Source organism: Ambystoma mexicanum, chromosome 3p (assembly GCF_040938575.1).
Source record: "Ambystoma mexicanum isolate Mex_15411 chromosome 3p, UKY_AmexF1_1, whole genome shotgun sequence".
Classification (NCBI taxonomy): Eukaryota; Metazoa; Chordata; class Amphibia; order Caudata; family Ambystomatidae; genus Ambystoma; species Ambystoma mexicanum.
Genome location: NC_090925.1, coordinates 252,831,071 through 252,857,981, shown reverse-complemented (window position 1 = coordinate 252,857,981; position 26,911 = coordinate 252,831,071). Strand labels below are relative to the sequence as shown.

At 45.9% G+C, this 26,911-nt stretch overlaps 1 protein-coding gene across 5 annotated transcripts in view; it reads right to left on the bottom strand.

Annotated features, from left to right (window-relative positions):
* Positions 1 to 26,911, bottom strand: part of OSBPL2 (oxysterol binding protein like 2) — a 1,093,509-nt gene that overhangs the window by 17,410 nt on the left and 1,049,188 nt on the right. For all 5 annotated transcript variants that reach the window (XM_069650733.1, XM_069650731.1, XM_069650732.1 and 2 more), the window contains one exon: positions 1,642 to 1,732. In XM_069650733.1, the coding sequence (XP_069506834.1) occupies positions 1,642 to 1,732 (91 nt within the window). The remainder of the gene's footprint in view (positions 1 to 1,641; positions 1,733 to 26,911) is intronic.

Below are 26,911 nucleotides of genomic sequence, written 5' to 3'. Positions count from 1 at the left end.
GACCTACCATCCAGGCCCTACACCTTGTGAATAGGTCTCCAATGAAGCGGACATAGAAAGAGCAATTCAGAAGCTAAAACCATCAAGAGCCCCAGGCCCTGATGGGATAACGAACATTGATCTGAAAAACCATCAAGGCGCCTGGGCATCCTTCATCAGCATCATCTTCAACGAGATATGCCTTTCAAAAACAATTCCAAGTTCCTGGACCACAGCAACAGTTGTCGACATCTTCAAAAAGGGTGAGAGATCAGATCCCTCAAATTACCGACCTATAGCCCTGCTAGACACGATATGGAAGATCTACAGCTTCTGTCTTCTAGAAAGCTTTCAACGCTGGGTGAGTTACTCTCCATGCAATGGTCCCCTTCAAGCGGGATTCACCAAGACCGTTGGGACCACATTAAACATGATGTTGATCATAATAAAAAGCATCTCAAGAACTCAACAATAAAAGCTTTTCATGGCCTTTGTTGATTTAACCCACGCATTCGACAGGATCGACCGTGACCTACTATGGTCCAAACTGGACGCATGGAACTGCCCCAACCAGATATTAGAGCCCATCAGCGCGCTACATACAGAAACCATGATACGAGTAAAGCTCAATCAAAAAGGCACCCTCTCGGAAGAGATCCCGACGAACAGAGGAGTGAAGCAGGGCTGCCCCTTGGCGCCCGCACTCTTAACAGCATTCCATGGAGATTATAAAGAGTCATGCGAAGCCCTCAGAACATTCCCGCCCAAAATAGGAGGGTCCCGAGTCCCAAGGCTCCTTTACGCGGATGATATCATCTTGATCGATCAGACACCAACAGGATTACAGCGCCAACTCGATAACTTGGCAACCTACATTAGTACAAACAATCTGGAGATCAACCAAGAAAAAACTAAAATTTTGGTGATCGAAAAACCCACAAAATCAAAAAGAAAACCCAACCAATGCACGATCGAGAAAACCAAAATTGAACAAGTAAAGGAGTTCAAATATCTTGGGGTCATGATTGACAGCTCCTGCAACGAGACAAGCATGCAGGTAAACTTGCACTAATGGTGCCACACTGCCATGGGGCTTCACCTTAAACAGCAATAAATTCTGCAAGAACTTTTAAAAGGTGTGCATACATAAGCCCTCTGCATACCAGTGAGGGTTCAGAGGTTACTTACATTGGAGTTTAAAGCTACGTGCAAAGTGAACTGGCCGAAATATGATCATGCAATTTCCACATTTAGAAGCTTTCCTAGTAAGGAAGGAGGTACTACAAAAGTGTGGCTTTTTATACCATAAGCATGCTCACCCCTGAGTATACTATACTAAACGCAGAGTTTTTGGCAAAATTACCTTTTAATAGCAGACACTTTTTCCAGTCATTGGCTGAAGATCAGTCTTTTGTAACCCATCACTCGCCACTGGGCGAGAGGCCAGTCTGCAAATCTGTATACCAATAATTGAAGGGCTGGTCACTTCACCTCTTCCTTATCACGTGCTGATGGGCTATTCCCTGCATTTCACAAAGTTCACATACAGAATGACTCCTCCCTACCTCCTGTTACTGATCAATCACTGAAGGGACACCCCCTATAACTCTTTCAATTTACTGATCAGAGATCCGTTGAGATGTGTTTTCCAACCAAGATTACCTTGTTTTCCATTCCTCCTGGGTCTTTGCACGGTCCCTGCGGGCAGCTCGTTGTTTCTCTTCCAACCTCTCCTTCTCTTTACTGGCCAGATCTGAAATAACCAAAGAGGTAGGTCATGAGCCACAGAAGATGGAGACTTTTTTTTATACTCCACTTGTTTTTAAACTTACAACATACAGGTTAGGAGCAATAAATGAACAGAGATATGAGTGCAGCTGAAATAAAGAAAAAACAGATTAACCAAAGAAAGAAAATAAATACAAAAGCAATTACAGGAGAAACTATGGAGGCAAAGTAGATGCTTATATGAATGAACGCACAGCCAAACCTCTTGTAGTAATAGGCCAAAACTAAGGTGAGCTGCCTGTGCACAAAACAGAAGGAATTCCATTGAAACGAAAAGGACTGACTCGTGCACTTTGCAGATGGAGCCTTTTGCAGCAGCACAAACTAGCACTACATATAGCAGAACGAATAATTAAAATGTTGAGAATAAATAAGGAAAACCTCCAGAGTGCACAGGCCAGGATATGGGAAAAACTGGAACTGAATACAATCATACAGACCACAGAAATCACGGGAGGGTGAGGTAAGGATTGCAACTGGTGTACAGAATGGCTGGAATGGGAAACTATCAAACCTAATCAGATGTTTTAGATTGGATTGCTTACAGGAGACCAGAATATGGGAAGTAGAAGCCCCAGCATGGTGCTAAACAGGTGACACAGTAAGCAGAAGTTCTGAAAATACTGAAAGTGAATTCTATGGTGGGCGGGGTGTGTAGTTTTGGAAATTAAACATATCTAGACTCTAAACCATGGCACAGACTGAAGAGCGTACGGTAGACAGGCGAAACTACCTTCATGGCGAGTGTACTACTGTTAGTCTTTGCTCTGCATGGAACATTGCCATGAAGTTTTATAAAGGATAACAAGAGCACTCTCCCCTTCAACCGGCAGAACTTTGGCCGAATCCTTCCTGGAACAATCTCTTGAAGCTAAAGTCCTCTTTCTATAATGAGTTATCTTCTTTTTGTTTGAGAGAATACAGTTAATCACAGAGCAAGGCACCGTTGGGGTAGGCCTAAGCAGCCAATAAGCTCCTTGCTTACTGGCTGCTGCAGCCTTCCCCAGGCACTATTTTTCCGACAGTGTTTTGTTCACAGAGAGTCTCCAAAGGAAATCCTTGGAGACTTCCTTCACGGGCAAAATACATGCTGCACACAAGTGAAGGTGGTGAAAGGGGCCCTTAGGGGTCCCTCGGGCTATGGAAACAAGGCAATAACCATACACGAAAAGATGCGCCAGACACGAGGTTCAAATTCCCAATGCTGGGGTTTATTGCAAGCAAAAATAGTATCAATTGGACAATTCTGATCTCACGCCCCGCGACGTGAGTTTCCTAGACCTCGAGGGACGCAAGAGAGCAAATTACGTACATCAGTTACATATATACAAAATGCATATCATACAATCAGCAATGTCATGTTTAACACCTCTCTTTATTAAGTTCCTTTGAACTCAGGATGACGATGGACATATCCAACGAGTATGACGATTATGACACTTTCGATGTCTATTCTAGTACCAATGTGCAATTAGAAAGTGCGCAGGCATCTTTTAGTTGTTGAACAGAACACGGTGGTTCTGTTCTTGGAAGCAAGCTGCACACGGGGGAAGAGCCACATTCCAAGCTTTGCTATCTATGAGGTACTATTTGTGTCCTGGGAGCTGACACGTTCAAAAGGGCTTTGCGAGGGGGGGCCGTAGGAAGAGCATAATTCAAGCCTTTAGTTGTTTTTATTCTCAACATATTCTACCATCGTACGAGACTGGCTGGCAGCTGTGAAGTGATTAAATGCCCTGCAGCTCTCTCCCAAGGCTACAGAGAGGGAGCGTGGGCATTCCTCTCTGGGCTACTCATGAGGAGTTTCAACAAACTCTTCAGTCCCGCGACCTTGTCCTTCCATATTCAGACAACAATGTTAACAGTTGAGCAGACTAAGCAGAATTCACATGAATTGCAAGCTGCAAAGCAGTTTTAGACAGAAAACAATGAGCAATGGTTAACAAGCAAAATGGCGATTCTTGCTACATTTAAAATGGCCGCTTGTTGGTCAAGCATAGCAGTTTATATTTCTATAATTCGGTGCATAAGACGGTTGGCCCACGGACATCAAGTTACATCTGTCATTCAAATGAAGGGTATTCATTTTTCCAGATTGACAAACCCTCCTTTTGGCCGTATGCCAAACGTCTTATTCATTCATTGTATCCTCCTCCAATGAGGATAAGTCTGGGGTATCTATGTCTGAACCATCTTCATCATTAATGTCTATCTCCATGAATTGTTTTACTGTTTTTGTTTCCTCAGTGTCTCTGTTATTTCGGCCATGCGTTTGTTTTCCTCTCGACACCATGTGCATACATCCCTTAGTACATCCATCAGTTATTTCAGTGCAGACTATTGGTAAGCATTGTACGCAACAGCAGCATGTTATGAATATCCCAAGTACCATCATTAGTATCGAAATTAACGTCCATCCCCAAGACCGCAATAATCCCCAAAACCGGGATCCTATCCCCAAACCCCTTCTTCAGTGGAGAGTGTGGAAGTTATGATATGTAATTTCCGGATCGCTTTAAATATCGTAGGGGAGTAATCATCTGTATACACACAGCATGCAGTTTTTACGAGTTTGCAAACTCCCCCACGATCAACTAATATTATATCGAGAGCCATCCTGTTTTGAAGTGCCATTAGTCTTATTCCTTTTTCTTCTAACGTCATATTCAATAAAATATCCGTTGTTGAATCTATTGTTTTTTGTATTATTCCAGACGGTTTTCTTATATTGTAAGAATAAACTATTTGGGACAAGAATGGTATAAATGATTTGGCTATATCCATTGCTATCATTCCATCCTCGCTACTCCTTTGAGTTCTACCTTTTGTTCGTCTGGCTACTTCTGCTGTCTCCAAGAGGAACACTCCTGGGAACACTAGACCAAGGTAGCATGTTCCTCCCCAGTTCCTAGGTAACCACGGATATGCTTTTTCTCCACATATAAAGTAAACAGGGTCCCCTACGTACACGGGTTCTATTTCGTGTTTTAAAACCACTGTGTTTAGGCAGTTGCTAAACGTTCCTACTTTATAGGAACCCTTTTTCTGTAGACATAGGGGAGCAGTTTTGGGGCTGTGATCCACTGTATAGGCAGTGGGCACAGCATCTTTGTTCCATTCATCCCTCATTCGAAATGTCATTACAGATGTTTTTTCTGCTGGCAGGATTGGTTTATTTTGCCTATGTAATCTATCTAGTCTTGTTATCTTTCGTGTATTCTTTCTCATGGGTTCTAGTGCAAACACGCAAGCTTTTTGGAATATGGAAACAACCCACAGGTCTCATGATCACCTCCTCAAATTCATTCATATTGGTCTCATCTAGCTGACCCGTATTACTCTTGTTCCATTTCCCAAAGAACATTGCACTTAATGTTACCTCACATGAATAAATCAATGGCAACGGTTGTACATACCAGCCTATCCCTTTCCCACCGTGCTGTGGTAAATGGGCGCAAACCCAGCAATCTTTTTTCTTTAAAACCGCATGGGTCATGTTCACGATGAGCAACAATGTATTGTTGCCGTATCCTTCTCTATGTCTCTCTTCCATTGGGGGCAAAGTACCAGTGATTACATGAACCGGGCTTTCAGTAGCTGCTTTTGGCAAAAGTGTTTCTAATGGGTGTACGTACTCCAGGAACCATAGTGTAATAGCTGTTATTGTTGGTACTACCATACTTAAGAAACACAGGACCAATGTACAAATCAGTACCTTATTCCTTTTACCATGCTTTTCCCCTAAATTTACAGTCTCTAAATCTATTATCTTTTCAGCAGGGGTGCAGGAGGAGGCTGAAACCGGTCTTGACTTGTTCTTCATCGTCCTTCTTGCTGGCAAAGTTTGTCGCAAATGTCTCTCGTTCTTGATGCCAGAAAAGTTCAACGAAAAATGTCACAGTTCAAATCTCCCAGCCTTTTCACAGCCTAGATCATTTATCCACTCCGAGCAAGATTAGTTGTTCTTTCTCCCACTGCTCAGACGATTTCTGAACAGTTCTTCATCGATAGAGTACTATGTGCATCCAGCTTGTCCCGCTCTGGCTTAGGACACATGTACTCTATCTGGCTTAGTACTTATGTGCGTCCAGCTTGTCCTGCTCTGGCTCCTAACACATGTACTTTTATAAGCGCACTGAGGAGCCGTGAGTCTTGAATTGTCCGACTTGCACAATTCTCACACTTCTCTCCTCTACGCCCCTGGCTCCTACTCCGTCCGTGAGTGGAACCAAAGGCAAAAGAAAAGTACCAAAGATCTGTGGATCACTTTGTCTGTCGAGGCCACAAATTATACCGATTCACTCCTGGTATTGTATGATCCGTGAATAGTGCCGTTGCATTTCCAGTATTAGGCTCAGAGTCAGCCTGTGGCACAATGATGGGTAGCGATGAGCGCCGTGGCAATGATGTAGTTAGTTTCTTTGGCTTTGGTGCATTTGCAGAAACTGGTGGGCGCCAAAGGGGTACACGCGTTGTTTCTGCTCGTGTTTGCCATGAAGGGTTTGTGTCGCTCGGCAGTGATGTTTCTGTTGAGCACCGTTGGGGCACTTTTCGCCCTTTCCCCTTACTGGCAGCCTCCTCAGGCTCTGTTTCGAGTTTCACTTCTCGCTTGCGCTTTGTTTCAACTTTCACTTCTCGCTCAGGCTGATGCTGTGGCATTGGACTGGCAACAGTTTCTTTAGTTTCCGAGACCGTTTCCTTTCTCTGGTCGTCGGAAGTTGTCAGCAGTCATGGGAATCTTTTTGCATGTGTTGCATGGATCCATGCCTTCCGTCCGTCTACTCGGATGGCCGTTTGCGTCGCCAAAAGTACTTGGTAGGGGCCGCGCCACCTGGGTGCTAATGCTGTCTTCCGTTCAAAGTTTTTAATCAGGACGCAGCTTCCAGGCTCCAGCGAGTGCCCCGGTCCGGTATATCGCACTGGTAACGCCTCCTGCACCCGCTGATGAATCAAACGCAACTTCTGTATTAAAAGCCCACAGTACGTGCTTAACATAGGATGCTCGACCTCACACAATCTTTTGGGCTGCGGTGCGCACCATACATTTGCTGGTCTCCCCATTATAATCTCATAGGGAGAGAGCCCAGTCTTAGCCTGCACAGACGTGCGCATACACAACAGCGCTAGGGGTAATGCATCCACCCAACTCAACTTGCTCCCAGCGCAGATTTTTGCTATCTTTGACTTCGAGATTCCATAATGTCTCTCCACAAGCCAGGCAGAACTGGGATGCCTGGAACTGTGGAATCTCTTCTCTATCTGCAGAGATCTGTAGCACTACTGCGCCCACAAAGTGGGGACCGTTGTCTGACCACAGGACACGGGGCAACCCAAACCGGGAGAAATACTCTTTTAACATTACTTTTGCTGTGGACATGGCAGTACAGTCTTTTAAAGGATATGCCTCCACCCACTTGCTGAATGCACAAATTACCACTAACACATTTGTAGTTCTGGCACCTTTCCATTTCTATGAAATCAAAATGGACCACCTCAAATGGCATAGAGGGTGGGCCGAAACTACCTGCTGGAGTCACGGTTCCCTTCCCTACATTGTGTTGCAGGCACATAATACAATTCTGCACTAGTCTTTCTGCATTCTTTTTTATGTGCTCATTCTTCCATACTGTGGATAAATGCTGTACCATCTTCTTCGCGCAAATGTGGGTAGGGCTATGCGCCATTATAACCATTGCAGTCACGTAACAATTTGGCAACATCCAGTTCTTTGTTTTCTTGTCCAGCCAACATCCTTCCAAATCTAACTCAGCAGAGCCCTCAGCCCACCCCTGAATCTCTTCGGTCGTGGCCTCAGCCTGCATTTCTTTGACTGTGGTAACTCCATTCTCTATCATGCAAGGTACTTCCTCAGTCTGTACTGTCATCATTTTATTCCCCAAATCTGTGGCTGTTTGCTTCGCAATCCTGTCTGCAAATGCTTTTGCCTCTCCCACTCTACATGTTACTTTCTTATGCGCCTCGCACTTCACTATAGCTAGGCGCTTTGGAAACGTGAGTGCAGACAACAATCGCACAATCAAAGGGCCATGCTGAATCCTGGCCCCATGTGATGTCAAGAAACCCTTCTCAGCCCAAAGTCGGCCAAAGTTATGAACCACGCCAAAGGCGTACTGGCTGTCTGTATAAATATTCACGTTCAAATTCTCAGAGTTCACAGGCTCGGGTCAGTGCTATTATTTCTGCGGCTTGCGCCGAATTTTAGGGGATTCTTCTGCTTTCTACAACACTCTTTAGGGTAGTAATTGCATATGCGGCCGTTGATGTGCCATCAGGTAATTTAAAACAAGAGCCATCACAAAATAACTCCCCATCTGGCTATTTCTGTGGGATATCGCTCAAGTCAATCCTTCCCTTTGTTTCTTCTTCAGTGATCATTAAACAATCATGGGGTGGTGATTCGTTGTCACCAATTTCTGCTATGGGCAGTGGCATTAATTCTGCAGGATTCAATGCGCTACACCTCATAATTTGGATGTGGGGTGCAAACAAGATGAGCTCATATCTTGTCAGTCTAGCTGAGGTGAGGTGTTGCGTCTGTGTCCTATTTAATAGAACGTCTATAGCATGTGGCACCATCAGAATTAAAGTGTGCCCCAATACCATTCCTTCCGTTTGTTTCACTGACGCAGCAGCCGCTGCGACAGATCGCAAACATCGTGGTAGTGGCGCGCTACAGGGTCCAACGCGCAAGAAAAATAGCCGCACGGCCTATTTCTTCCACCTTGTTCCTGTGTCAATACCGCCAATGCACATCCTTCACTCTCACTCACAAATAGTCTAAAGATCTTTTTATAGTTAGGAGTGCCTAAAACTGGTGCAGCACACAATGCAGCTTTCAATTGCTCAAACGCTTTCTGACATTCCTCATCCCACTGTAAAGGCATCTCTGCATCCTTTTTAGTCAACTTTATCATCGGCTTCACAATCAACGCAAAATTACTGATCCACTGCCGACAATAAGAGGCCATGCCTATTACAGCTCTCACTCCTTTTTGAGTTTTTGGAATAGGCATACTAGAAATACTTTCTATGCGTTCTGGTGTTAATCTTCTCCCTTCTTTCGAAAGTAGGTAACCCAAATAAGACACCTCCTTCTGATTATACTGGAATTTCTTCAAACTTGCCTTATGACCATGGGTTGCTAAGTGTGTCAATAGTAATATAGTACTTTCTTTACAGATCTCTTTCGTGTCAGCAGCTAATAAGTCATCTATGTACTGCAAGAGTACGCAACCTTCGGGTAATTCTAGCATGTCTAGCTGCTCTTTTAGCGCTCTGCTGTAAATGCTCGGGCTTTCTGTGTATCCTTGTGGAATGCGTGTGAATGTGAATGATCAACCTCCTAGAGTGAACGCGAACAGATATCAACTGCTTTTATCCACTGGAATGCTAAAGAATGCGTTCTTCAAATCAACTACACTAAAGTATTCTGCTGTGGCCGGTATCATTGTCAGTATTGTTGTGACATCTGGGACCAAAGGGAATTGTGGGTCTACCACTTTGTTTAATGCGCGTAGATCAATTATGAAACGATAGGGTACCTCATTGCCTCCTTTCTTGTAAACTGGAAGAATCGGGCTGTTGCACGTGCTACCTGCAATTTCCTCAACCACGCCCAATCTCACCAGGTCAGTAACAATGCTTTTCAATCCCTTTTCACCTTCAACAGAAATTTTATACTGGGGAATTCGTGGTAGTGTGACACCTTCTTTCAAAGTTATTTTTGCTGGCTCTATTTTCAAGCACCCTACATCGTTATCATGCATTGCCCACAGACAGGTTGGTACTCTACTTAGCTCTTCTGGCAACTCTTTTGACATAAATTCCATCACCGGTGCATCGTGTGGCCACATCGTGAGGAACACCCCGTCTGCCGTACAATGTATGACTGCCCCCAATTTTCTCAACAAATTTAATCCTAGCAAGTTCTCTCCACAATTTTCTGTCAAAAGAAATAGACACTGTTCCGTAAATGGTCCTATTGTAATGGGGACAGCTTCGGACATGGGGTTAATTACTGGTGTACCTGCGAACCCTACAGAAACATTCTTCTGCCCCGACAGTGGTATCTCCGGAACCAAGTGGTGGACTATCGAGCACTTCTGTGCCCCTGTATCTACAAGGAAACGGTGCTCCTTATTCCCGACTCGCATTTCTACGTAGGGTCCTCTATGATTCACGGGAATAGACACTGGTTCCGACCCCTGACGTGGGCTGTCCTATCGCGAAAATAACACATCGTCCGATGTGTAGTCACCGCTACTGCTGTAATACGAGTTTGGTTGTGTATCAAAAATATTCCCATTTCCCCCTCAATGTCCTCCACTCTGATCATTTCTCTGTTGGCCCTGCCCGCCCTGATTTTGGTTTGAAACACTTTGGTTCAATGCCTGGTTCTGTTGCGCTTGGTTTTGACCATAGGATTGGTTTTGAGTACCTCCATTGGTATATCCCTGCTGCTGCATGTTATTTCTGCTTGGGCCGTTTGACCCCTGATGTCCTCTATGAGGCCTTCTCTGACCAAACCCACCTCTATTCTGTAGGTGCCGGCATTGCGCTCGCCAGTGTCCTTCCTCCTTACAATACGCACATTGATTTAATCCCAATGACACCCCATGCATATTATTCAAATTTTCTCTGCTTTGTGCATTTCCTCTACCTCTATTGTATCCAATGACCTGCTGCAGTAACACGCTCATTTTTAAATTTACTCTATCCTTCACCTCTCTTTCTTTCGCCACATTTACCCTGTTCTCGTAATACTGGGCTACGTGTAATATCTCACTCACCGGTTTTGCTGCCCAGGAACTTTCCAACGTCATTAACATATCTTGAATTGGTGATATTAGTCCCCTCACATATTTATCAACAAATAGCCTTTTCCCCGACTCCATGCTCACATCCTGCCCACTGAAGTCTGTGAATACTCCTTCAAATCTATTGAAATAATCAGTTACTGGCTCATCCTTGTCCTGTACACACGTAGTTAATTTGTCCCACTGAATCCTTTCTTCTGGAATTACTTCCCTCAATCTCCGCATTATCCGTTGTGGTAGGTCTGCCATGCGGGTTCCCGGATTTTCCCCTACTTTACTATTTTTGTCCTCCAATAGTAACTCCGCCCATGTGGCGCTAAAAGCCCCCACATCATCTACCATCCTCATCTGTTTCCATATATCTGCTGGCAAAATGACTGGGAAAATCAAATCTATATCACTCATAGTAAGTACTGCTGATCTCAGGGTTGACTCTACTTCCTTGTAGAAACCTGCTGGATTCTTTCTTATATCGGGAATCATCTGTTTTATAGTATTGACCTCTTGCCTGGAAAGGGGGACATGCACATACTGAGCGGTGAAATGGGCTGGTGTTACCTGCGCTCCTACTGTACCCGTCGCAGGGATCTCTACTTTTGGTACAAACGTGGGCGGGACCTCTCTCATTGGAAATGCCCCACTCACGATCCCTCCCCCTTCTCTTAGGTTCAATAGTATTCCTAAGTCCAGTGATAAGCCCGTTTCTCCTGTACTTCGCTCGAATGCTCTCCTGTAAACCGCTAGTATCTCAGGTGGGCTAGCCTTATTATTTTTTATATCCTTCTCCATCAATTGTTCAGCCATCGATTGCAGTGCTTTTCTTTTCATTGGCATGGAATATTCTTCAAATATGTCATGTATAACAATTGTTGGAATACAAGGATTTGATATCCATTTTATCGCTTCTCGTATACATACTTTCAACTTCTCGCCTTTTTGTACAGATGACATTGAATGTTTCCGCTCTATGTATGATTCTACCGTCCCTCTCCCCTCTCTTCTAATATCCCAACCCCTGTATCCAGGTGCAGCAAACATTTCGGCATATTTATTATCCAACTCATTTTTAAGATCAAAAAGTCTATTCACATGTTCCTTCACTACTTCATCTTTTATTCTACAACATGCTAATTGGTTCAAATCTAACAATCGTTGCGGTGGTAATTTGTCAAGTAACTTTTTCCATTCTCCCACCAAAAATTTCCCCATGCATTCCAAAACTACCTGTCTCTCGTTGCTTCTTCGGTACCCATACAATGAGGCCAATGCTGCCGTCCCATCATTTCCTTCTATGTACATTTCTGCCTCTTGCCGTAATGCAATCATGCTTTCTTTGCTGATCGCGCTTCGAGTTACCCGTCCAAATCCTGTTCCTTCAGCCCGCCTCTCTCCTACCCGGTCTCAATTCCGACTTTGGGAGGGGCGGATGGTGCTGAATCTGTCTCTGGAGCGGGAGGTGCGGATGGGACAAGTGACACAGGTGGCATCTGTGAAGGGCCTTCCTGGATGCTGGGAAATTGTGTGTCCGCGGTCTGCACTTGTGGGAGTGCTCGCGCTGTGGGTGGGGCTTGGGTTAACGCTTGCGTGAGGGGAAGTGCTTGGGCTACAGGAGGGGGTATGAGAGCTACTGGTTGGGCCTGCGCAGTTACTGCTGGCGTGTTTGGTTTCGATTCTGGTTTTGGGCCTCGACCCGTGTTAGTTAACAAATGTTCCATTCATTCGTCTGCTATGTGTAGTTCCCGCTGCGGGTATATTCTTTCTATGTTCATCTGGTCACGTCTCCCTTCCCGTCTTAGACTTGCCGTCCACTCCTCTTCTTCCTTTTCTTCTGCTATCTCAAGCTTCGTTTTGTGCCTACGCGCATGCTTCTCTCTACTCCTAAGTCGGAGCATTGCTTCCCTCCCCAATCTTTGACAGTCTCAAAAGCTGCAGGTCGCGCTTTCTATTTAATTAGCACCCTTTCTAGGTTATCTATCCTCCCAATCTCAAAACTACCATTAATCGGCCACTGATGGTCGGGTTGCTTTCTAGTTTGCCTATGCCAAATTTCACAAAATATCGCACCCACACCATATTTTGCATACATGTCATAAGCCGGCGTTCCCCCAGGTGGTGCACTTTGGCCATATTCCAAGGACTGTCTACCGCAGCTGAAAAGCCCCGCTGAAGTGGACAGTACTCCAGGCATGTTTCGTTAACCTTCCCCTTTGGTTAGCTAACTTTTACCTGGACGTTTGAATTTGCAAAATCAACACTCTACCAAAAATCAGGTTTTTCTTTGAATCGGGGAATGACTCACCTGATAAAACAAGTCGCCTGTCCTAACGCAACCTCTCCCAACGTCGTGTGTGCGCTTCTCTGGCTTCTGCCTCGTCTGGGGACCCTCGCCTCCTTTGACCTCTGGCCCGGTACGTCGATCAGGGATCAGATGTGTGCAGATCTGCGGAAGGACTCTCTCCTCACTTCTACAGGGCGCCCCGTACACTTCTTGATCACGGCTCGACAGTCCCGTCCTCGCCGTTCTTCCACCATTACTCCGTTACAACGTATACGATGGGGCAAGTGGCGGAGGGTCCCTATTCGGGCACCATCTTGAAAGTGGCCCCTAGGGGTCCCTCGTGCTATGGAAACAAGGCAATAACCATACACGAAAAGATGCGGCAGACACGAGGTTCAAATTCCCAATGCTAGGGTTTATTGCAAGCAAAAATAGTATCAATTGGCCAATTCTGATATCACGCCCCGCGACGTGAGTTTCCTAGACCTCGAGGGACGCAAGACAGCGAATTACGTACATCAGTTACATATATACAAAATGCATATCATACAATCAGCAATGTCATGTTTAACACCTCTCCTTTGAACTCCGGATGACGATGGACATATCCGACGAGTATGACGATTATGACACTTTTGATGTCTATTCTAGTAACAATGTGCAATTAGAAAGTGCGGTGGCATCTTTTAGTTGTTGAACAGAACACGGTGGTTCTGTTCTTGGAAGCAAGCTGCACACAGGGGAAGAGCCACATTCCAAGCTTTGCTATCTATGAGGAGGTACTATTCGTGTCCTGGGAGCTGACACGTTCAAAAGGGCTTTGCGAGGGGGGGCCGTAGGAAGAGCATGATTCAAGCCTTTAGCTGTTTTTATTCTAACATATTTTACCATCGTACGAGACTGGCTGGCAGCTGTGAAGTGATTAAATGCCCTGCAGCTCTCTCCCAAGGCTACAGAGAGGGAGCGTGGGCATTCCTCTCTGGGCTACTCATGAGGAGTTTCAACAAACTCTTCAGTCCCGCGACCTTGTCCTTCCATATTCAGACAACAATGTTAACAGTTGAGCAGACTAAGCAGAATTCACATGAATTGCAAGCTGCAAAGCAGTTTTAGACAGAAAGCAATGAGCAATGGTTAACAAGCAAAATGGCAATTTTTGCTACATTTAAAATGGCCGCTTGTTGGTCAAGCATAGCAGTTTATATTTCTATAATTCGGTGCATAAGACGGTTGGTCCACGGCCATCAAGTTACGTCTGTCATTCAAATGAAGGGTATTCATTTTTCCAGATTGACAGTGGTAACATAAAACCACCTTCACAGGTGTGCAGAATGTTTTTCCATAACGTGCCTCGCTCCAGCAGTATATAATGTAATGCTGCAGGCAAGTTTTGGAAATAGTGCAGTATTCTCTTATGGATACTGTGACAAATCCAGGGTATTCACCCCTTCTCCTCAGGGGAGAGCCACCTCACCCCTTTAGAGGCTACGGAGGTGAGCCTGCTCATCTGACTTCTGTTTTGAATTTGCCGAATAGTGACATTTCTCCTATGTTTTTGACAGGTAATGCTGGAGATCGCCTGAATGCCAAAGTCACAGAGCATCAACGGAACCCTCTTATTTGTGATCTCACTTTGGATTCACCGAATAGTGACAATTCCTCAAACTCTACTACAACACCAAGCTATTTACTTTCATCTTGTTAGCTTCAGGCAATGCTAAACATTGCCTGAATGGCATAACCAGCGAATGACATTGGTCTGTGTATTCCTGACGTAATTGAAGAGAGGAGAATCCACCGATGTAGGGGAACCGCTATGAAGAGGCGTGCCTCCGCAGGATTGACGTCCTGGAGGGATGGAGCCACGCAGGGCCGCAGAGCCTGTGGCAGCAAGGAAGAGGAGCGAACCGATAGCCGAACGCCTGAGGTTTGGCGTTCTACCTGACCAGGAAGCCGAGGTCCGAGGAGAGGCTGTTGTGGGCCAGCAGGCCTGCCGGCAGCTGACACCGAACCCAGACTGCCAGAGGGAGCCCGGATCACGAAGCTCCTCCCATGTCAGACCGAAGCTACCAAGCCAAATAGCAGGAGAAAACTGCCCATTTCTATAATATGTCTTCATCAGTAAATTAGACTTCAATATACTGCTCGGAGGCAAAGTACTTCCTGCAATATATAATATGGTGTTGGAGGCACTTTATGGAAATTAACTATTTGGCTTTGGCCAAACTATTCAGTATTCGTCCGAATAGTAATTTTACTGATTGGTACACTCCTACTTTCTACAAACACTTTCGGCATAAAAGCACTATTCCAAGCACTACCAGATCTTTATGATATATAATCTAATGTTATTCTGATGACAATGCCTATAGTACCCCAAAGAAAAGCAATCTTTCACAAAAGCATAGAGTTACAGGAAATTAAGAGGTCAAAAAGTTTGTGTATAATAAATACCAAACTCAAATTAGCATCTGTGACAACCTGACAGAAGCTCCAGACACGGAAAACCCAAAGGAGGGTTGGTGGGGACAAGAGACAAAAAATAAAACAGTGCTGGATCATGAAAACGAAACACACACAGGTCCTGATATTCACGGCTGTGGCTGTACAAGTACAGACTTCATAAAAGCACCGGCTCAGGCTGCCACGGGAAAAGACATGACCCATGTAAATAGTTTACACATCAAAGGCAAAACGTTCCTTTCGAAGTCAAACCGCAGTTATAATGACCGGAACAGAAAACCATACGAGCGTGTTAATAAACAAAAGAATGCGCCACAGAAAACTGTAGAAAACAGCATTATTGTATCACAGAACTTACTGTGTACTTTTACAATGAAAACCAGCGTTCTCCACGAGGCACCAGTGCGGGCTCCATTATGGTGACCGGATACTCCAGGGAAGGGGGCGGGGCTTGGAGGGGCTTTTCTAACTTTTCGGGCAGGGAAGCATCCTGATTGGGTGGAATTGTCCAAGCCCCTATATAAGGGAGGAGAAAAGGAAAAACTGACAGATTCGTTTCCTTTTTGTTGCAGAGGTCAACAGAGAGTGAGGAAGCAGCCGAGAGGTTCCAGTGGGCATACGAAGACTAAACTACGGTTTTCCCCTTATGCTCTAACCAAGCCTGCTGATAACGAACTTTGGACTCTAAACAGGGGTTCTTACCCAACTTAATTTTCTTTTGTTACCATCAATAAAGACAAATTTTCGTTAACCTAACTCCTGCTCATAGTGATCCATTACAGCATCCCATTGACGAAGAGGGGGAAATGAAAGGAGGATAAGCTGGAGATCAAAATGTTGCAAATCCACACAAGAAAGTATCTGGAGTACACTACGGAGCCACTGAGAGACCGGCTTGACTGCCCCTTTCCTTAACATGGACTGAACCTCCTACAGCAGTTGTGCCATGTGCAGTTCTTCACGTGCCACAGGAGGAATGCGAGGGCACCTGTGTTGGAACTCCAAGGTGAGCCCTTGATGTAGAACGGTTCCATGTCATTTCATTGCAGGATGTTTTTAGCTGGGTTTTTTACCGCAATTTTTTTAAACCCATCGAATTTTTTTACAATTATTTTTGGAGGGGTTCCCCCCCAAATCCCAGATTTTCTTTAATTTGTATTTATTCCCAAAACACCACACCCAATATATATCATTTACTAACCCCCACTAAAAAGTTCAATGGGTTTTTTCAAAAATAAATTTGCGGCAAAAAAATCTGTGAAAAAACATCCCGCGACGAAAGGACGTTGTACCATGAAGAACGTCCAACACCCATTTGTCCATGGTGATGGACTTCCACTGGTCGACAAAGTTCACTAGCCGACCGTCCACTGCGGTGCAAAATTAGAGGCCTGGGTCCACGGCCAGTTCAGACCTGCTTGGGCATTTGCATCGTGGACTGTGGGCGACTGACGCTGACCTCTGCTGTCGAAGGCCTGTGAGTGGCTCCTGTAGGCTTCCTGGGGTAGAGCTGCAGGGCTTGTGATAGGAAGCAGAGTACTCCTTGGGAGGACCTATTTGACATCCCTCGTGAGGAACGAAAGGACGATGATCACCACTGTCTCAACGTCCTATGAAAACATGCCAGTCAATCAACTGGAGCGTCTCGTCCACAACCTGTCCAAACAGATTTTCCCCATCGAAAGGCATGTCCACCACTTTGGACTGTACATCCACCCTGAAGTCTGTGGCCTTCAGCCAACTTTGGCACCGGAGGGCCACCCCATTGCCCATCTGGCAGAAACCGGAGTCCCTAATTTCCAACGCCACCGTGATGGCATGGTCCGATGCCACCTCGCCCTTCTGGAACAGTGCCAGGGCATCAGCCTTTTTGTCGTCTGGCAGAAAATCCAAGATCGTTCCGCGCTTATACCAGAGCTGCTGGTCGTACCAGGACAGGATGGCCTTAACGGTGAAGGCTGCGGAGTAAATGATGAGCTTCCCCACTGCATCAGGCTTCTTCCCCTTCTGGTCCGGAGGGACCATAGACGAGGGCGATGGGTCCAACGAGCACTTCCTGGCGGTGGCATACACAATGGAGTCTGGGGAAGGATGTGATCAGAAGCACCGGGGGGCCGAGCCTGGCACCCTGTACTTCTTTTCCAGCCTCTTCCTTTTGTACTAGATGTTTTCATCAGGGCCAAGTCTTCCTCCCAAATGTCATCAAGCAAAGGAACCAACATGATGGTCTTCCGTGAAGACTCCTTCTCCTCCGGCACCAAATTGAAGAGAGCAGATTCCCTCAAGATCATGTCATGGAAGACACCAACTTCGTCCTTTGGCGATGCTCTGGCTGGCTCATCGGCACCCAATGGCTTCCCGTCAGCTGGGACATAGTCATAATACCCATCTGTATGCGTTACTGTAGTGTCCATATTGGTACCTGTGCCAGTGTTAGGTGGCTCCTCCACCACTGGGGTCAACGGCCTCAGGGGCGGTGTCGTTTGGCGTCTCGGACTTGAAGGTCTAAGCTGTTGCTTCAGCCTTGGTGGGCTAGGTCTAGGAGGACTTCTAGCTAGTGATTTAGGCAGGCTGCAAACTGGCCCCTGCACTTGGGCAGCCGGTGGCCTCAGCTGGATCTCCGACAGCAAGGTGTGGAGGGTAGTATGAATGTCCAGCGACATGTCCCTAGGTGCTGACTGAGGTGTAAAAAGAGCAGCTGACCATGGCCCAGGCTAGAATGCATCGGAGGATCCAATGGCATATCCGGCTTCTCCCGGGGGGATCCGCCCTGGGACATGGGGCAAGTGGTCGTCATCAGAGCTTGTGCAGAGACATCCTCATCGACCTGGAGAGAAACTCTGTAGGAGGCAGCAGCTCTCTGGTCCTGCCTGATTCCTCTGGGAACGTGTAGACGATAGGTGCCTGTGCCCTGACAAGAACCTCCCGCTTGGTCATGGGCGGAACAGCCCCTGCCACAGCAGGCCGCGGAGGCAGGGCCACCCAAAGAGTCATTGTTGTTTTGAACGTAGAAACCACAGTAGTAATCTTGCTCCCCTCGACGAAGTTACAATGCTCGTCAACGGCACTGCCATCGGGGTCGCCAACAAGGTGGGTACAGATGCCGCCAACAGTGCCGTGGTCATAGACGGGGCTGTGGTCGACGAGGTTGAAGACTTGGCAAACTAAGTTGTCATCGAAGTCGTGGTCTTGGTGGATGTTGAGGGGGCCCTTTGATGGGCCCGAAGACCTCTCGTAGTAGCTTTGTCCTTGGATGAAAATCTCGGCAATGGAGAAACAGGTCCTTCCCGAACTGGGTCCCGCAGCCGTGGCAACACTAGTGGGATCAGTAACATGGTGCTTAGCCTTCTTTTGGATACCCTTGGAAGGGGAATCCTCAAAGGACCTCTACATCATCTCAGAGGGAGCACACTCATGGGACCGGCCAGACCAGGACGAGGCATGACCGTGCCCAGAGTCAGAGACCCTTCCCCAACTTGAGCAAAGTTGCCATCGTGCAATAACGGTGCTTCTTCGTCTTTGTTGGAAATCCATGGTAAATCTCCCATCCATCCTCATCATGGTCTGGATGCAAGCAACATAGGCACCTGAGGTGCGGATCCTCGACATAGAGGATCCGCAGTTCAGAGTTTGAAGGACTCATTTTATTCGGACATCGTCGAGGCGCGAAGTAGTCGATCAAAAGTCGACGATGGAAAAAAGAGAAGAAAAAAATATAACAAATGTATCCCAAAAACTTCATAAAATAATACTAGAAGAGCAAGATGTGAGGACTCCCAACACTGAAATGTGCAGTAAAAATCTGAAGATGGCAACCAGGGGTGGAGTTTAGGGAGACTGTCATTGGATAGGGGCCGTATGACCCAGAGGACAGCGATTGGTTATAGGAGAGATAAGCAATTTTCAGGCTAAAGCGAAACTGCTCTTTTTTTACTGAGCATTCCCAGCCTGACAACGAGGAATATTCATGTGCATGTGAATCCATGCTAGACCCCATGCTGGGGAAAGGTGGCTAGTGCTCCAAGATGGCTGTGCCACAAGGTTTTTTGCTTGGTCTTTGGCCATATTTTTCTTTGGTCTTCTTCCTACCTTGTGCGGTCAGAAAAGAAAATGTCTCATATGGAAGTCCATTCCCCGGGGAAAGCTGTATCTTTTGCAGGCTGGGGGTGGTTACTGTGTGCAGCCAAAGGAGGGGCCTGGGACTATCAAGTCCCAATCCACATCCCTGGTGCCTGAATGCCTGTTGCGGGGCAGATCTTGTGGCCAGTGTCGATCCATGATTGGATAACCACTGCCTGTTTGAATGGTGCAGATCCGTACCATTGGTGGGCTTGGTCATGCTACAAAGCCCAAATGGATGAAAGGAGGGGTCCTGCACCTTTTTATCAGATAATCTGAGCCAATGCCCAAGAAGAGCAGTGAAGCCCTGCTCCCTCTTATCTCATGAAGGCCCTTGTTAGTGGCTGTTCATACCGGTTCACAGGTTGAAGCACCCTTGACCCTGCTCTTGGATTCGAGCCTTTTGAGTCTTCGTCAGTGTCCCTGCATCAAAATGTGGACTGAGCCGCTCTTCTGGGCTAACTCGCTGCAGCAGACTCTGTTCTGAGCACATCCTTGGAACTTGGCGGATCTTCAGCTTATGAAACAAGACGCCTGCTCCTGCATTTTTAGCCTTCTTGCATGAGCAGAAGCTGTGCTTGGCCTGCTCCTGTGTTCGCCCTCTGAAGATCGCCTGTCGCCTTCCGACTGTGGCGACTCCCTTTGCAACACTCCTTCAATCTCATGAGGTATCCTGAGGTGGCATGTCCTGCAGAAGCCTTCATCTTTCCTCATTTGGGTGATCTACTGTAAACTGACTGGTACCAATTCTGCGCACCGTGACAGACCAAAACTAAATCCAGATGCTGAAAATGTCCCATGCACCTGTAACCCATCGGTCTTCCTCGACAGGACAAAGCACAGAAGATTTTGTCCCTGAAAGATTCTGGAACACCAGCAGTGGGCTCTGGAAGAATCGGATCAGCGGGTAAGTTACCTTTCTGTTTCTGTCCCCTCTTCCTCCATAGGGTCACATGGGCCTGAAGTCATGTCCCAGAATCACTCTCTCCTGACTTTGGTTAGTGTAAGCAAGGTAAAGATATACCTTCCCAGGACTATACTAAGGACTGGGTTTGAGTGACTCTACTTAAGGGCCTTTACGCTTTTCACTCTTTTTAATCATAACCCCGGTTACTGCAAATCTCTTTATAAACCTACCTGAAAAGTAACTACTTTTGAACTGATGACATTTGGACACAAGGTCCCGCACCATCTTAGGGTTGGACTTTCTAAGAGCTATGGGGCTATATAATTAGTATCTTGAAGTATTCTTTCCATTTCTAAAACATAGGAGTACTTTCCTATGTTTCACTGGTCGTTGAATTACATGCTATTCTATTTCTCCTAATGGTGAATGCATATATCTGTTTTATAAGAGTTTTGTGTGACCATTTTTCACAATATTTTAGTGTGTAATTTAAAGACCTAATACACTATTATATTTGTATAGTTGCTAGTCTACCGGGTTTACTGGTGTTGCACTGTGTGGACTCATTGTATCCTTAGACCACTCTAACACCCTTCCTGAGTGTAAGCCTTGCTGCACTGCTATCTTACCTTGTTTGGGTTTGGCTAATCGCTCAGTGTCTTCCCTGTTCACCATAATAGGGTGGCCTCCCAAAATCCTCCCCCAGGGCTGATTATGGAAATCCATCAAAACAATCATCAAAAGATGGCAACCACGCTTTATAAACGGTAGAGTTCCATAAGGCTCCATCCTGTTCCATGTCACCTTCCACCTCTTCACAGAACCTCTCAGAGAAACCAGCATGAAGGCACACCAATATGTAGAGGACATGCATCTTTACCTAAAGATCACTTAAATCAACACCATCCACTGACTCAAGTACTGTCTGTCCCTCAACCAAGTCTGGATGGCAAGCCCCTACCTTACACTCAACCTGACAAAGATCCAACTAATTCTCTTAGGAAACTCCACCAAACAGCTTAAGAATTGGCTAACTGACATGAAGCTTGACAGATTCATACTTCAACTCTCACTCAGGGCAAAATCTCAGCTGTCCTCCCATTCAAAATGCACATTGGCAAGAACCACCACCTAGCATGGAACCAGCATGCGCTCCTACGCAAAGTCAAGCCTTTCATTCTTGTCCAAGTTTCAGAACAGAAATCCAAGCCCCGGCAATCTTGCATGTGGATGGTGGCAACACCCTACTCGCTGGAGTCCCTGATTCCACCTTTGCTCCTCTGAAAGCTGTCCAGTACAGTGCAGCATGTCTCATCATAGGACCAAGAAAATGTAACCACATATCACTCCCGGTATGCAGTCTTTCCATCGAAATAATTTCCATTGAATCATTATCCCCCGAAATGCATTAATTGAAATGCTTTTCCATCGAAAAGCATATTCATTGCATTAATTTTCGAAGGATTTCCAACTCAAACATACCTTTAAAATAGATTTATGGATGTTTGGGTTGGAAATTCAATGGATCGAGGAAAGGGTTACATTTTGAAAATGGGGGTTGTGGGGTAGTTTGGGGGGGAAACCCCAGTGGGTAGGCGACCCCCACAATAAACAAAAACCACAATTTAGAGGAAGCTGTCCAGTGTTGAAATACTTTACAGATTTCAGCATTGGACAGCTCCCTCTGACTTCTGTAGTGTGCACTTTCATTTTATTTTCTAGGACTGGGGACCTTTATTTTAAGGGGGGCTGGGCGGGGCACCCCCATTAAAAAATAATATATAGGTGCACACTACACAAGTTGAGGGAGCTGTCCAGTGATTGATTGATATTTTATTTTTATCGCGCTAGTACACAAGTGTTTCAGAGCACGACAAGGCAAGGGAGGGGAACAGGGGAGAACAAAACAGCGATCTTACTAGGCCCAGTGACATTGAGAACGCGCAAGTGCATGGGAGAGGAAGAGGGGAAAAGTGCATGGAAAGAGGGAGAAGTGGAAAGTGCGAAGCAGAGGAGAAACAGATAAATAACAATAAATTAATAATAAAGGCAACAAACAGTGATAATGCAGCCAGCAATTTGCAAGTGCTAGGTTTAAGGCAGCAGACAGGGTAGGTCTGATAAGTGCAGGAAGAAAAAGGGGCGGGGGCTGTATGGGTACAGATACAGACCCCAGTGCAAGGGGTGTCCTGGAGGCAGTGCGGGAGAGTGGTAGGGTGGAAATTAAACTCATCACTGGATTTCAGCACTGGACAGCTCCCTGTAACGTTATAACGTTATGCATGTTTCATCGACTTTCCATGCATAAATGTAAAGTGTTTATGTAACAAAACCCTATTCAATGAAAGGGGTTTGATGCATGAACACTTTGCACTTTATGTATGGCAATTCGATGAAACATCTTTCAATGGAAAAGATTTGATGAACAAACCCTTGATGGAAAAACTTTGATGGAAAGACTGATAATCATCACTCCCATCCTCAAGGATCTACACTAGCTACCATTTCTAGCACTCATGTTTAAGAGAGCCTGCATCAACTAAAAAGCAGTCACACCCAAACCACCACTCTACCTAGCTGAGAAACTCACCCTTCCTGGAGACACACCACCAAAATCCGAACATCGACAGGCTGGAAACAAAGAACTGCAATAGGGAAAAGAAAACGGGAAAAAGGCCATTCCCTGCTAAGAATCCTGTCTCTGGAGCAAGTTATCAAAGATGATGAGCTTCGCCACATTCATCCTACACTGAAGATCCTATCTGCTCGACTCAACCCTAATTTTGCCTCTCTAGATCTCCTTCTACCATTCCCAGTTCCTCTGCTGCACCACACTACGTGTAAGCCCCTTGGGTGTGTACCGCACGGAGAGTGCTCAGTTGCTTCCCAGCTATGTTTGCGCTTTAGCAATCTAATACATACATAATTGTGGGTCCACTAAACCTTTTGCCAGCTTCAATGTTTTTTCTTTTACCTTGTTCAGTGGGTCCCGCTAGCAGTGCAACCCTTTGCAATGTAATGTGCTGTCCTACATATGGGAGCCCATCTGGCTTCCAGGACAGCAGTGCTTTTAAGCTCCCTTTTTTGGTCCCAGTGTGTTGGGGAGTAAGCTAGTGGCAGCTGTTCTTTTGATGTGGCTACATCATTATTGCTGTCATCTTTTACTGCATTAGTAATGTAATGGGCATTTGCATAGCACCTTTCACCACTGGTATGGTCTCAACGTGCAGTAGGTGGAAAGCACTCGAGGGACCCAAGTCCAGGTACAGGAAATGTGTCAGAGAGCAATAAAGTGCATGTGTGCATCTAGCCACTATAAAGGTTGGTAGGCGTGGCCAAGTCCCTGCTAGTCATCCATGTTGGTGGGTGCGGAGATGTAGATCAGGGAGTATGTGAGAGACATTATGTGCGCAGCTAGGCGGGATTCGATCATGAAGGATAACTGCATTCTAGTGCCAGAGGGGTTGTGCAAAGTATGTGAAGCAACTATATGGTGCAATTTGGGAACTAAGGAATATTTTTATGTCCTACGCCCATCTGTTTTACTTTTTGGCCTTTCAGTTGCCCATGAATAACAGCCAAAATTGACGTTTTCCTGAAGTACGCTCATCCCGTGTCATCTGAACCTTCACAAATTAAAAATGATCAGGCCAACCTCAGTGTTTTGGGAGTTTGGCTGGCCTATCTGTATTTGGCCGCCCACCACCCAACCAAAAAATGCATGCTGCACACCTCTGGGACTTCTTTCATACCGACTGGAGACCCCAAACTCTTAGTAGACAATCCCAATTACCGACTCCCCTATCAAAATTCCCACACCCTTAGACCCGATACAGTTGATGGCCCAGCTCTCCATGGCAACCTGGTTGCATTCAGCGTGGTTTCTGTGCCTCCCTGGACCAGGACTGTGACACTTCAAGTTGCATACGGATACCATCCTTTCTGGGCCTCTTCTGCGACAGTCCCCAAACCTCCACAACTTGGTGGTTGCCACTTCTCTGCACCTAAATGCGGCAAGCACACTTTACCTACCTTTCAACTGTGACCGTGGGAGGGTATTGAGCTGAACTGATTATTTTCCAAGAGTGAACCTTTGGACTTTGAAAACACCCCTTAATGACTGATACCTGTTACAGTTAATAACCATTTCCATGCAGGCCCGCTTGGGTCCCAGGCGTTTGCTAGACAAGCGGGCTGGTCATTTTATATTGCTTTTAGTATAAGAAATCTCAGTTTTTCATTCTAAATGCACTGACTGTGTTGGCTAACTTATCGCTTTGCTGATACTTCTTACTAGTGGAATTTGAGTGTAATCTGGATCATTCTTACAGGCAAAATTGTACTTGCTTTAATAACTTAACAGAGACTGAACTAGTATGGTCGCTCAAATGCTTTCACTCTTTCCGTCCTCCTTTTCCTGGCTATTAAGTGTTCAGAGGGGCACTGTTAGTGATCGTCTTGTGTAGAGTGGTGGGATCCTTTCAACCAATTACTTTTTTATATATACTTACTGTGTTGGCTTGTGTACTTTTTTAAAACTTATAATACTTACTTGACAGTATGTTGAACCTGATGCAATGCTTAATAAATATTATATAGATTGCGTGTAGCATATTTTGTTGGATGTTGGCCTAATTATACCTTGATACTAACTCCCTCACCTCCCTAAAGTGTAGTCACACGGTTCTGCCACTTTACCATTGAGAGTTTTTGACAAACCTGGTGAACACACTGTTACTTCATAAAGGATAGATCTACTTACATCCCGCACCAGAAGAAAAGTCCCAACAACTGCATTTCAAAATTCACTGAACTTAAAGCCACACTCAGAGGTTGAGAGATGCTGGGTGTAAGATCATGACCTGTTGCCAGGATAGAAGAAATGGGTGTCCTGCAGAGAATGATGGTCTGTGCTTGACACTAACAGCAGCTCCGAGAACCAGTACTGCTGGGGAGATGCAATCATCTGAGAGGATTGCGGTCTCTCAGTATGGCGAACCTTAGGGATGAGCGATAGGTGTGAAATGCATAGAGAAACAGGTCCCTCCTCCAAAGGAGCAAAAAAGCCTTCTTTAGGCGGCCCAGATGATGATATCTGCTGAAATATGTTGGGGGTTGGGAACTATTTTTTTTGTTTGTAACTGTCCTTTCATCAACATCAATGGAACCCCCAGCTATTTTGCTGTGTTTTAATCTACAAAAGTACAAGGCAAGTAAAACCTTTTTGCTTCACTTACCTTGCACAACTTATTTATTTTGGGGGCACTGGTCAGCTCTCAAGTTTACTTTTGGAGGGGGGCTGTGCCTCCTTTCTTGATTCCTGTGTTGGTTGAAATATAGCATACATCACCTTATAGCGCAAGTGCTGTAGGGGTACTTTGTATCCCTTTTCCCTTGGTTTCAGTATAATCTTTTTCTCCTTTTAGATGTGCCTGGTCAGGCTGTTGGCAGTTATCCCTGTTTTACTTAAGATTTCCGGTGCACTACTCTGCACCACTCTTTTAAAAAAAAAAAATACATAATGCCACTGCGAGTACCATGTACTCTAAATGGGGAATCTAAGTGATCATTGCGCTGCCCGTAACTGCACCGATGAAAATGACGATGGCAAGTACGGCAAGGCGCAGTGATCAAATAGATCACTTTACCCACGTCCCCTGGCATGCATTCCCTTACCCGACCCTCCCACCCCACTTGACCTTTACAGCGGCACACTTCTGTGTGCACTGCCGATTCGCCACTATCCCGGCGGCGTCAGTTCCTCCCACTTACATGGGTCAGAGCTGACAATGGGAGGGTGCTTTCCTTTTTTTCTTTTCTTACTTTCTTTCACAATGGTAAGCTGGGGGAAAATCCTGCAACCCCTGTTACTGCATCCAAGGAGAGCGGGGGATATCCCTGCAACCAACCCCCGCTCTGCTTGGGTGCAGTAATGGGAGTCAGTATTTTGTGGGCCCCCAAAGTCACAGTAACTGCGGGGGCGCACTACTGAGGGCGACATTTTCGTATATTACCTAAAATGGCTGTTCCATTTGGTTTGAGCCTGTCCTTTGCCCATCTTCCTTTTTGGTAGTCTTGCTGCCTTTTCAGGTCAGGGATCACCACATAAGGTAATATGCTTCTGTGGATCTGGCTTGGTTTCCTGGGCGTGTTGCCCTTGTGTGGGCTAACCGGTCAAGACTGGGTTTTAGACTGTCTACACCCAATACACATTCCTGCTATAAAGGGTCTGTTCCTAGGCAGATATTTGGGTTTGAGGCTGTCCAGGATTGGACAACCTTCACCTGTTTGAATGATGCAGATCCTTTCCATTGGTGGGCTGGGGCAGCTCACATTCTGTATTTTGGATAAAGAGAGGAGACCTACAGCAGTTTCTCAGGTTGACCAAAGGAGCCAAGACTCTGAAAAAGAGCAGCCCAGGCTGAAGACCCGGAATAATGCTGCAAAGGACAACCGGCACTGCAAAAGCCATCCCCCGGTGAAGTCCTGCTGCTTTCGCGGACATCACAGAAGACCTTCATTGGTGCTTTCACTGCTTGG